Genomic DNA, 12,043 nt, shown 5'->3' with positions numbered 1-12,043 from the left:
AGTTTCAACTCTATTTTTTATAAAATAAAAATTTTTTAAATGTTTAAGAAAAGAAAATCAAATTTGTTTTACCTGTTGGCTAGATCATGTAGAGCTCCCATGGTATCGCTGTCTCCTCTACAACCATTTTCTTGATTATGTTGCTTATGTGTATCTAAAGAAATTGAAAAATTGATTACTCTTTATGTTTGTACAGTCTAATATTCAAGGATCTCTTGAAATTCTAGAACAACTTCTATATAGAAGAAAACAAAAAAATCAAAATAATATGCACACTAATAGGAAAAGATTGTTTTCTATTGATAAGTGTAAAGTGATTAGCAGAAAAGTAACAAGACAATATCTAGCTTTTATAAAAGAAATGATGACTAATACTAAAACAAGTTTCTCAAAGAGTAAGAACCCTTAATTCCCCAGCGTTACATGCTTTATGTTTATATACAAAGATCATGCGATTATAAAAAAAACCAGCAAGGCCAAAAAGTCACAGTCTTAGAATATTTCAGTGCATATTTATGCTATCAGTCAACCCATATATTTATTCTTCAATCTATGACTGAATAACTGAATAACTACATGCTACTACCATACTAATGATGGGAAAGAAATAAAAGATGGAGACCGTGCCTCCAAAGAGTCAGTCTTGGAAAAGATAGTGATGAGTCAAGTGTTATGCTGTACATGTACAGTACTATGACAGAAGTATACACAGAATTTAACGAGGCAGAGGAGAGACATCCAGCCCAGACTGAGGATGGGAAGAAGGCCTGAAGGTACTGAAAGAATGACGTACAAGTTGCTATGCTGCAGCACAGGGTATATCCAGTGGAAGCATGCTGGGAAATAAGATTGATGGAGAAAGCCATGGCTGGATTACAGAAGATCTGACAGTCCAAGGGCGCAACCTTTTTCAACATGTTACCTTCTGAAAGACTTTCCCCATTTTTATATGTCCAAAGTGAAACAGAAGCCACAAGGAAACAAGATGACACCATAAAAAACAGGCAGTTATAGAAAAGAAGTAAGTAAGGCTTACAGAGGTAAAAAGTATGTGCCTACGACTAGTAACTACTAAACAGGCCAAAAAGCAGATTAAACGTAACTGAAAGATAATCAGTGAGTTATAAAAGAGATCTAAAGAAAATACCTAGAAAGAAGCCATGAGATACAAAAAAATTATAAATATAAATGAGAAGTTAAAAGAAATGAAAGACAGAAGTCCCAACAATAGGAGTTTCAGAAGGAAAGGATCGAAAGAATAAGAGACAAAGTAATATTATAAGAGACAATGGTGAATAAGTTTCTAAAATTGAAGAAAGATAAGAGATTTCAGAATAAATAAGCACACACAAACCACAAATAGGCAAATTCTTTTTTCTCTTTTTTTCTTTTTTTTCGTGAGACAGGGTCTTGCTTTGTCACCCAGGCTGAGTGCAGTGGCAAAATCATGACTTACTGCAGCCTCAACTTCCTGGGCTCAAGCCATCCTCCCACCTCAGCCTCCCAAGTAAATGGGACCACAGGTTTGTGACACCACGCCCAGCTAGTTTTTTGTATTTTTTTGTAGAGTTAGGATCTTACTATATTGCCCAGGTTGGTCTCCCAGGCTCAAGCAATCCTTCTGCCTCAGCCTCCCAAAGTATTGGGATTACAGGCATAAGCCACCATGCGCAGCCAAAGAAAAACCTTAAAAGCAACCAGAAATCAAAAATTAACTAACGACAAATGGGCTGAGCCCGGTGGCTCATGCCTGTAATCCCAGCACTTTCAGAGGCCAAGGCAGGCAGATCACATGAGGTCAGGAGTTTGAAACCAGCCTTGCCAATGTGGCAAAACTCCATCTTAACTAAAAATATATAAATTAGCCAGGCATGATGGCACACACCTGTAATCCCAGCTACTTGGAAGCCTGAAGTAGAGGAAGCGTTTGAATCCAGGAGGCAGAGGTTGCAGTGAGCAGAGATTGTGCTCTTGCACTCCAGCCTGGGCAACAATAGCAAAACTCCCTCTCAAAAAAAAAAAAAAAAAAAAAAAAATTACGAATGGGCCGGGCACAGTGGTTTATGCCTGTAATCCCAGCACTTTGGAAGGCCAAGACGGGCAGATCACTTGAGGTCAGCAGTTCAAGAAGAGGCTGATCAATGTGGTGAAGTCCCATCTCTATTAAAAATACAAAAATTTGCAGGGTGTGGTAGCGCATGCCTGGAATCCCAGCTACACACTAAGCTCAGGCAGAACTGTTTGAACCAGGGAGGCAAAGGTTGTAGAGAGCTGAGATCACACCATTACACTCCAACGTGGGTGACAGACACTCACTCTGTCTGGAAAAAAACAAAACAAAACATACACCTAATTACAAATGAATGACAATTAGACTAACAGCAAATAGCCTCAGAAACAACAAAAAACAATGAGATCATATCATCGAAGTCCAAAAGAGAAATAAGTGTCAACCTAGAATTCTATATCCAACCAAACTATCACTCAGAAATGAGTGAAAATGGAGACATTTTCACAGAAAGACTGAGAATTTTACTATTCAGAGTCCAAGAATTAAGCATATGCTTTGAGATACGCTTCTCAAAAGGAGAAAAACAAAATAATAGACCAAAAAAGTCATTAATCATGTTGGTCAATTTAAACAAAGTAAACAGTAAGAACAATTTCTATCAATGTCATTCAAAAAAAGAGGAGGCATTATTCTAGAATAAAAGTTACTAAGAGAATAAAACAATCACAGGTAATGAACTAACCTTCCTTGGATACTGGTTTGAAAAATACAAACATTAACAAGGGACCTTTTGGAATATTGTAAGAAAACTTTCATTTATAAATTTTAAAAAAGAGAAAGAAAAATGACATGTATAGTTTATAAGCCTATATATGTAATAAAATTATTTTATAAACATAATCAGAACAAAGATTATATTCAGAATAGTGAAATCAGTAAGGAAGTTGAAGAAAGGTGGATATCCAAGGATTAACTACATATGTACATTTTTTAAAAATCTAAGGTGAAGATTGTAAAACTTTGCCAAGAAGTGGTGTTTAATAAACAAGTATGTATATTATTCTCTGTACTTCTCAATATGCTAAAATATAATTTTCTAAAACATTTTTAATCTTTTTTTTTTTTTTTTTTTTTGAGATGGAGTTTTGCTCTTGTTGCCCAGGCTGGAGTGCAGTGGCACGATCTTGGCTCACTACAACCTCCGCCTCCCAGGTTCAAGCAATTCTCCTGCCTCAGCCTCCCAAGTAGCTGGGATTACAGGCATGCACCACCATGCCTGGCTAATTTTATATTTTTAGTAGAGACGGGGTTTCGCCATGTTGGACAGGCTGGTTTCAAACTCCTGACCTCAAGTGATCCGGCCGCCTCGACCTCCCAAAGTGCTGGGATTCCAGGCAGGAGCCACCACACCTGGCCTTAAAAACATTTTTAAAGTAAATTACAATGCAGTATGTAAGGTACAGGAAGGCAGAAAAGGTTGTTTTACCACAAAAAAATATAAAATAATGTTTAAGCACCCCAACTCAGATCAAGGTTCTACACTAGGAAAGAAAAAAGGACTCCCAAGAGTATAACTTCTGACTGGACTTCCTAAACAGACACATTTTCCCTCAGTATAAAAGTAAGTAGAGAAACCTCCAAATGGACATGAGAATTTCATGGATTCACAGTGGTAAACTAAGCTGGGCAAGAGTGCGAAAGCCCTTTTTCAGCTGAAACAAAAACCTAAAAAACACATGCCAAGAGCTCTGTTGACTAGTGGATCTAAAAAGAGAGAGAGAGAGAGAGAGAGAGAAAGAGAGACAGAGAGAAATAATAACTCAAAAATAAAATAAAATAAAAATAAAAACAAAACGAAGACCTATCAGAAGAATTCTATCATAATTAAGGACTGTCCAAAGCTACCATGGAACCAGAATGCTCTATCTGAAGCTCTTCGTTTATCAAACCAGGCAGGCTTTCTTTATTTTTTTTTAAAAAAACAGTCTCTTGTGCTCACTTCAGCTGTACCTATACTAAAATTGGAACAATACAGAGAAGATAAGCATGGCCCCTGAGCATGGATAACACTTATTTTTAATTTAAAAAAATTTTTAAGTTAAAATTTAAGAAAAAGAGAGAGAGATAGGGTCACACTCTTGCCCAGGCAGGAGCGTTGTGCAGTGGAGCAGTCATAGCTCCCTGCAGCCTTGAACTCCTGGGCTCAAATGATCCTCCCACCTCAGCCTCCTGAAAAGCTAGGACTAAAGGCACATACCACCATGCCTCACTAATTTTTATATTTTTGTAGAAAGTAGGTCTCACTATGTTGTCCAGGCCGGTCTCGAACTCCTGGGCTTAAGCAATCTTCCAGCCTCAGCTTCCCAAAGTGCTGGAATTATAGTTTTAAGTCACAATGCCCAGCCCAATGCAGACTTTTTTCTATGCTGACTCTTCTGGTTGTACCTAAACTGAGCCTTGCTCTCTGGTCTACATTCTTTTCCAACCAGTGTACTCCCCAAATATACCTGACTCTCAAACCAATTACCTATCCCAGTGATTAAGCCCTGTGCTAACTGCTGTCGTGACCTTTCGCCTAACTGAACTATAGCCTACAACTATTACCTCCTCCAATTTATCTATATAATTTTTCATTCATTCATTCCTTCAATTAACTATCCTCCATTTACTGAACTTAATTAAAATGTCTTGTACACAAGTACTATGCAACTGAGCAAAATGAATATTAAATATTGTAGAAATTATTTTAGGTGTGATAACAGTATGGTAGTTATTTAGGAAAATATACTTATTTTTATGAAAATGTACACTGAAACACTTTGAGTGAAGTGTCACAGTATCTAGAACTTACTTGGTTTAGCATATACACACATACAAACACACATAAAGCAAATATGGTCAATGTTAATTGTTGAAACGGGGGTAGATATTCGGGTTAATTATTGTACTATTCTTTCATGTTAAAAAAATGGTGAGCTTCTACAAAACACCTGTACAGATATTTATAGCAGCATTACTCGTAACAGCCAAGAGGTGAAAACAACCCAAATGTTCATCAATAGATGATCGGATAAACGAAATGTGCTAGAGGCATACAATGGCATGTATTGATAAAAAGGAATGCAATACTGACTGATATGTGCTACGACTTAGATGAACTTTGACAACATTATGCTAAGTGAAAGAAGCCAGTCACAAAGTCTATATGTTATATGATTCCATCCATATGAAAATCCAGACAGGGAACTCTAGAGACAGAAAATATCTTCATAATTGCTTTGAACTGGAGAAGCAAAGAGGGATTTAGGGGTGATAACTAAAGGGTAAGAGCTTTCTTTTCGAGGTGATGAAAATGTTTACAGTTGTGTTGATGGTTGCACATTATTTGTGAATTTAGCAAAAACCAAGAAAACTGTACATTTTTAATAGGTGAATTATATCTGAACAAATACGATTTTAAAAAATTGGAGGAGGATACATGCTACAAGATGTGTAAAACTTGAAAATACTGTACATGTGGCGCCTCATGCCTATAATCCCAGCACTTTGGAAGGCCAAGAAAGGAAGATTGCTTGAAATCAGTTTGAGAAAACATTGTGCAAAATTAAAAACAGTGTAAGTGAAAGAAGCCAGAAACAAAAGGCCTCATATTGTATGACTTCATTTATATGAAATACCCAGAACGGGCAAATCCAGAGATAAGTATTTTACTCAGCCAGGCACGGTGGCTCACACCTGGAATCCCAGCATTTTGGGAGGCCGAGGCAGGCAGATCATTTGAGGTCAGGAGCTCAAGACCAGCCTGGCCAACACGGTGAAACCCTGTCTCTACTAAAAAGACAAAAAAAAATTAACCTGGCATAGTGGTATATGCCTGTAATCCCAGCTACTCGGAAGACTGAGGCAAGGGAATTGCTTGAAACCGAGGCAGAGGTTGCAGTAAACCGAGACTGTGCCATTGTACTCCAGCCTGGGCGACAGAGCAAGACTCCATCTCAAAAAAGAAAAAAAAAACAAAAAACAAAAAACAAGTACATTACCGGCTGCCAGGGACTAGAGGGAAAATGAAACTGACTGTTTAATGGGTTAGGGGGTTTTCTTTGAGATGATGAAAATAATCTGGGGGCTGAGCTCAATGGCTCATGCCTGTAATCCCAGCACTGTGGAAGGCTGAGACAGGTCAACCATTTGAGCCCAGGAGTTCGAGACCAACCTGGGCAACATGGCAAAATCCCATCTCTACAAACACACACACAAATTAGCTGGGACACACCTACAATCCCAGCTACATGAGAGGCTGAGCGAGGAGGATCACCTGAGTCTGGGGTGCTCAAGGCTACAGTGAGCTATGATTGTGCCACTGTGCTCCAGCTTGGGCAAGAGTGAGACCCTGTCTCAAAAACAAAAAAGAAAAAGTTCTGGAACCAGATAGTGATAATGACTGCACAACACTGTAAATATACTAAATGCCACTGAGTTATATACTTTGCAATAACTGAAATAGTGAATTTTATGTTACATGCATTTCACCAAAATAAAAAAATGGAGAAAAAAAGACAGACTATAAATATTATCATAACGGGAAAGAATAACAAGATGGAGGTTTAAAAGAGAAAAAGATAAATAACCAACCTGGAAGTGAAGCAGGATACTGACAAAGAACACTCTTTGCATACACTTCTTCTGAGGCAGGATCAAATGAAAGGGGAGACATTGGTGGTAAAAGATCTACAGACTTAAAACAGAAATTCACAATTTTGAAGTAAACATATTTGCTAACTACAATAACAATGCTGAGTTAATCTATAAATAGATCATTTTCTCCCTAAGATAGATGGAATTACCAAGCATAGATCAGATAACTTTATTTATTTATTTATCTTAGAGATAGGTTCTTACTCCCTCATCCAGTCTAGAGTGCAGTGGTATTATCATAGCTCACTGAAGCCTCAATCTCCTGAGCTTCAGCAATCCTCTCACCTCAGCCTCTCGAGTAGCTAGGCCTACAGGGACACACCATAACACCCAGTTTTGGGGGGTTTTTTTGGGTAGAGTTGGGGTCTCACTATGTTGCCCAGGCTGGTCTCCAATTCCTGGCCTCAAATGATCCTCCTGCCTCAGCTTCCCAAAACAGAGATTACATGTGTGAGCCACCACACCCAGCCCTGTAAGGTATTTTTAAAGCAGAGTATTAGGAGCAAGGGAGATTACTTAGTCCCTGAACTTCTCAAATGTCATAGTACCTCACATTAAGAGGAGTCCTGTTTTCTGACTGGGCTTAACGACTCACACCTGTAATCCCAGCACTTTGGGAGGCAGATGTGGGTGGATTACCTGAAGTCAAGCATTCAAGACCAGCCTGGCCAACATGGTAAAACCCCATCTCTACTAAAAAGACAAAATTAGCCAGGCATGGTAGCACATGCCTGTAATCCCATCTACCCAGGAGGCTGAGGCAAAAAAAAAAAAAAAAAACCGCTTGAACTCAGGCAGCTGCAGTGAGCTGAGATCACACCATTGCACTCTAGCCTGAGCAATAAGAGTGAAACTCCGTCTCAAAAAAAGAAAAATTATAGAATACATGTGAACTTTAGACTCGAATGCAAAGATGACATACATACAACATTTCTAGGTCATGTGTAATACAATAAATTCACAAATTACCATATATCAAACTATTCTCCAAAAGACAAACTGGCTGAGTGCAGTGGCTCATATCTGTAATCCCACCACATTGGGGAGGCCGAGGCAGGAAGATCACTTGAGCCCAGGAGTTTAAGACCAGACTTAGCAGTACAGGGAGACCTTGTCTATAAAATTAAAGAAAAAATTAGCCAGGCTTGGTGGTGCACACCTATAGTCCCAGTTACTTGAAAGGCTGAGGTAGGAGGATTGCTTGAGCCCAGAAGTTCACGGTTACAAGTTATAATCATGCCACTATACTCCAGCCAGCTATGATCATGCCACTGTACTCCAGCCAACTACGATAGTGCCACTCTATTGCAGCCAGCTATAATCGTGCCACTCTACTGTAGTCTGCACAACAGAGAAAGACACTGTCGAAAAAAAAAAATTAAAAAAAAAAAAAGGTGGGTGGGGGGCAGGGGCAAGTCGATATTACTTACTGGAGTCCAACTTTTAATTAGACTGAAAGGAGACAAACCAAGAAATTCTTTCCACTTTTTATGCCATTCTCCCTGCTTTTCAACAACAGAATGTCTTATAGTTGTGAGATCATCTTTTATTCTATACCTACAATAGAAATAAAAAACTTTATTCAAAATATGAAGATACGAAAAGCACTGAGTAAAATTTAAGAAAATAACAATAGCTGTAGAGAAGTGAAAGGAAAGTGAACTACAAGTTCAATCAATATACCACATACAAATTAAATAAACTCACAGGTGAATTTGCAGAACCTAAAATACCTTTCTCTCATTTTTTGTTTTTTGTTTTTTTGAGACAAAATCTCACCCTATCACCCAAGCTGGAGTGCAATGGTGTGATCTCAGCTCACAGCAAGCTCCACCTCCCAAGTTCAAGAGATTCTCCTGCCTCAGCCTCCAGAGTAGCTGGGATTACAGGCATGTGCTGCCACCACAGCTGGTTAATATTTTGTATCTTTAGTAGAAATGGGGTTTCACCATGTTGGCCAGGCTGGACTTGAACTCCTGACCACGAGATCCACCTGCCCTGACCTCCGAAAATGCTAGGATTACAGGGGTGAGCCACAGCGTGCAGCCACTTTCTCTTTTCAAGACCAGAAAGCAGGCCGGAAGCAGTGTCTCACACCTGTAATCCCAGTACTCTGGGAGGCCAAGGTGGGCAGATCACCTGAGGTTAGGAGTTCAAGATCAGCCTGGCCAACCTAGTGAAACCTCGTCTCTACTAAAAATATAAGAATTAGCTAGGCTTGGTGATGGGTGCCTGTATTTCCAGCTACTCAGAAGGCTGAGGCAGGAGAGAATCGCTTGAACCCAGGAGGTGGAGGTTGCAGTGAGCCGAGATTGCACCATTGCACTCCATACACTCCAGCCTAGGAAACAAGAGTAAAACTCCACCTCAAAAAAAGTAAAATATAGGCCGGGCACAGTGGCTCATGCCTGTAATCCAGCACTTTGGGAAGCCAAGGTGGGCAGATCACAAGGTCAGGAGTTCAATATAGTGACCAATATGGCAAAACCTCATCTCTATTCAAAATACAAAAACAATTAGCCAGGTATGCTGGCGTGCGCCTGTAGTCCCAGCTATTTGAAAGGCTGCGGTAGGAGAATCACTTGAATCTGGAAGGCAGAGGGTGCAGTGAGCCGAGTTTTTAGTGCCGATGCACTCCAGCCTGAGTGACAGAATAAGACTCTGTCTCAAAACAAATAAAATTTAAATTTAAATTTAAAAAAAAATTTTAAAAGACAGGGTGCAGGGGCTCATGCCTATAATCCCAGCACTTTGGGAGGCCGAGGTGGGTGGATCACGAGGTCAGGAGTTCAAGACCAGCCTGGCCAACATGGTGAAACCCTGTCTCTACTGCAAATACAAAAATTAGCTGGGCATGGTGACACATGCCTGTAATCCAAGCTACTCAGGAGGTTGAGGCAGGAAAACTGCTTGAACCGGGATCCAGGAGGCAGAGGTTGCAGTGAGTCAGGATTGCGCCACTGCACTCCAGCCTGGGCTACAGAGCAAGACTTCACCTCAAAAGAAAAAAAAACTTTTCTAAAGCCTCGTTTAATGATTAGACCCAACAAAAGGAAGCTACAGAAAAGCTAAAATTATTTCATAAAAAATTATCATTCAGAGCAAATCATTTATTCCATTAATTTTCCTTTTCCTTTCTGCTGCATGTGTATCTCCAAGAGTTAATTATATAAGGTCTTTGAGTACTAGTAGAATTCTCATGCTTACATGCCAAAGCTGAAGAGCTACTAAAGTTATACAAGATCTTTGCTGAGAAAACCACCCTATTCCTCCCACAGTAAAATAACAGATCTTTCTAGTGTACCTCATATGCTTCAGATCTGATAATCTTTCCTTCTGAAATTTGGTCTCTTTTTCAAGGTAGTGAAGGTCTACTGTCAATCCTGCTTGGTCAGACTGACAACTTTCATATTTCATTACTTTCAAGACTTCATTCAATAACTGAATAACTGTTAAGAGGTTTAATTTTCCAGCCTCATAAACATTTCCTATGTGCAACTAAAAAATCAGGAGGAGAAAAAAGTAGTGAACTATAACTTGTTACAATAATAAACTATTACATAAATATATTTAGGCTTTTTATGATTAAAGTTTACCTTAAAAAAGACAGAAAATAAAATCAAATACCCCCAACATAAAATGACTTAAATAATTTTGGTCCAATGAAAACTACTGTGAAAGAACTAACAGACCTTGCTACATTTTTATGTTATGCAAAAGGTTGAAAACTAGAGTAAAAGAAATGTTGGCCGGGTGCAGTGGCTCACGCCTGTAAGCCCAGCACTTTCAGAGGCCGAGCAGGGTAAATCACCTGAGGTCAGGAGTTCGAGACCAGCCTGGACAATGTGGTAAAACTTGGTCTCTACTAAAAATACAAAAATTAACCGGGTATGGTGGCCGGTGCCTGTAATCCCAGCTACTCGGGAGGCTGAGACAGAAGAATTGCTTGAACGTGGGAGGTGGAGGCTGCAGTGAACTGAGATGGCACCATTGCACTCCAGCCTGGGCAACAAAGAGTGAAACTCCATCTCAAAAAAAAAAAAAAAAAAAACCCAGAAAAGAAAGAAATGTTAATAGATGGAAAGAAAAATAAAGATTGAGCAGAAAGAACAGGTTTGGTGAAAAGTTCATAAATTCCCATTTTAACAGAAGTTACAACTCGACGACCCCTAAAAGCTGTGTCTGTACTTAAATGTGTTTCTTCAGCTTGCACAGTTCTGTATTTTAAAATTATTTAAATTAGTTGCCAATTTTTTTCTTTTTGGGACAGAGTCCCATTCGGTTACTCAGGCTGGGTGTAGTGGCTCGATCTTGGCTCACTGCAACCTCCAACTCCAGTATTCAAGTGATCCTCCCACCTCAGCCTCCCAAGGAGCTGCGACTATAGACATATACCACCATGTTTGGCTAATTTTTGTATTTGAGTAGAGATGGGGTTTCACCACGTTGGCCAAGCTGGTCTCAAACTCCAGACCTCAAGTGATCTGACCACCTCAGCCTCCCTAAGTGTTGGGATTACAGGCGTGAGCCCACCATGCCCAGCTAATTTCCAATATTTTTTAAGTCATAGATTTCACACAAAAATTATGGGCCAGGAGCAGTAGTCCATGTAATCCCAGCACTTTAAGAGGCTGAGGCAGGAGGATCATTTGAGGTCAGGAGTTTGAAACCAGCCTGGCCAACATGGTGAAACCCTGTCTCTACTAAAAATACAAAAATGAGGCGGGCATGGCACTGCATGCCTATAATCCCAGCTACTTGAAAGGCTGAGGCAGGAGAATCACTTGAACCTGGGAGGTGGAGATTTCAGTGAGCTGAGATCTCACACTGCACTCCAGCCTAGGTGACAGAGCAAGACTCTGTCGCAAAAAAAAATTGTGGTCATAATTTTCATTTTATTTTTTAATGTCCATCTTAGGAAACCACCGTGTTAGGTAGTAATTTTCTCTGAAGACCTCATCACTTCCTACTTTCCCTCTACCATAACATATAATTACTATTACTCTTCAGAGAGTCACAACAATATTTTATCTTTGCATCTCCCCAGCATATAGTAGATGCTTGATGAACTGTGTTTTCTAAGAAAACAAAAAGGTAAGATATCCAGATAATGTTCCATAAGCAAGTGGAAATAATTGGATAGAGTTTGGGTTCATGAGGAGAGACTGTTGAAGTCATTAAATTGGTAAGAAAAATCAAATAAATTTATAATGAGGGAAAGAATAAGAGAGCATTAAAAGAACCCATGGAGAACATTATTTAAAAGTTATATAGAAAAAAAGAAACCAAGCCGGGTGCAGTGATTCACACCTGTTATCCCAGCACTTTGGGAGGCCG

General features: G+C 39.4%; 1 protein-coding gene and 1 non-coding gene across 20 annotated transcripts in view; one reads left to right on the top strand and one right to left on the bottom strand.

Annotated features, from left to right (window-relative positions):
- Positions 1-12,043, bottom strand: part of LOC100415051 (HAUS augmin-like complex subunit 6) — a 51,734-nt gene that overhangs the window by 17,717 nt on the left and 21,974 nt on the right. For all 19 annotated transcript variants that reach the window (XR_013534540.1, XR_013534535.1, XM_078370075.1 and 16 more), the window contains 4 exons: positions 10,011-10,204; positions 8,137-8,263; positions 6,644-6,746; positions 73-154 (listed from right to left, as the gene is read on the bottom strand). Coding sequence is in view for 17 of the 19 variants with exons in the window: in XM_078370075.1 (XP_078226201.1) it covers positions 73-154; positions 6,644-6,746; positions 8,137-8,263; positions 10,011-10,204 (506 nt within the window). In the remaining 2 variants the exon portion in view is untranslated. The remainder of the gene's footprint in view (positions 1-72; positions 155-6,643; positions 6,747-8,136; positions 8,264-10,010; positions 10,205-12,043) is intronic.
- Positions 4,005-4,106, top strand: LOC144579610 (U6 spliceosomal RNA). Its single transcript, XR_013527701.1, has one exon. It is a non-coding gene; the product is annotated as a U6 spliceosomal RNA (small nuclear RNA).

Source organism: Callithrix jacchus, chromosome 1 (genome assembly GCF_049354715.1).
Source record: "Callithrix jacchus isolate 240 chromosome 1, calJac240_pri, whole genome shotgun sequence".
In the NCBI taxonomy this organism is placed as follows: domain Eukaryota; kingdom Metazoa; phylum Chordata; class Mammalia; order Primates; family Cebidae; genus Callithrix; species Callithrix jacchus.
This window is presented reverse-complemented; position numbering and strand designations above follow the sequence as displayed.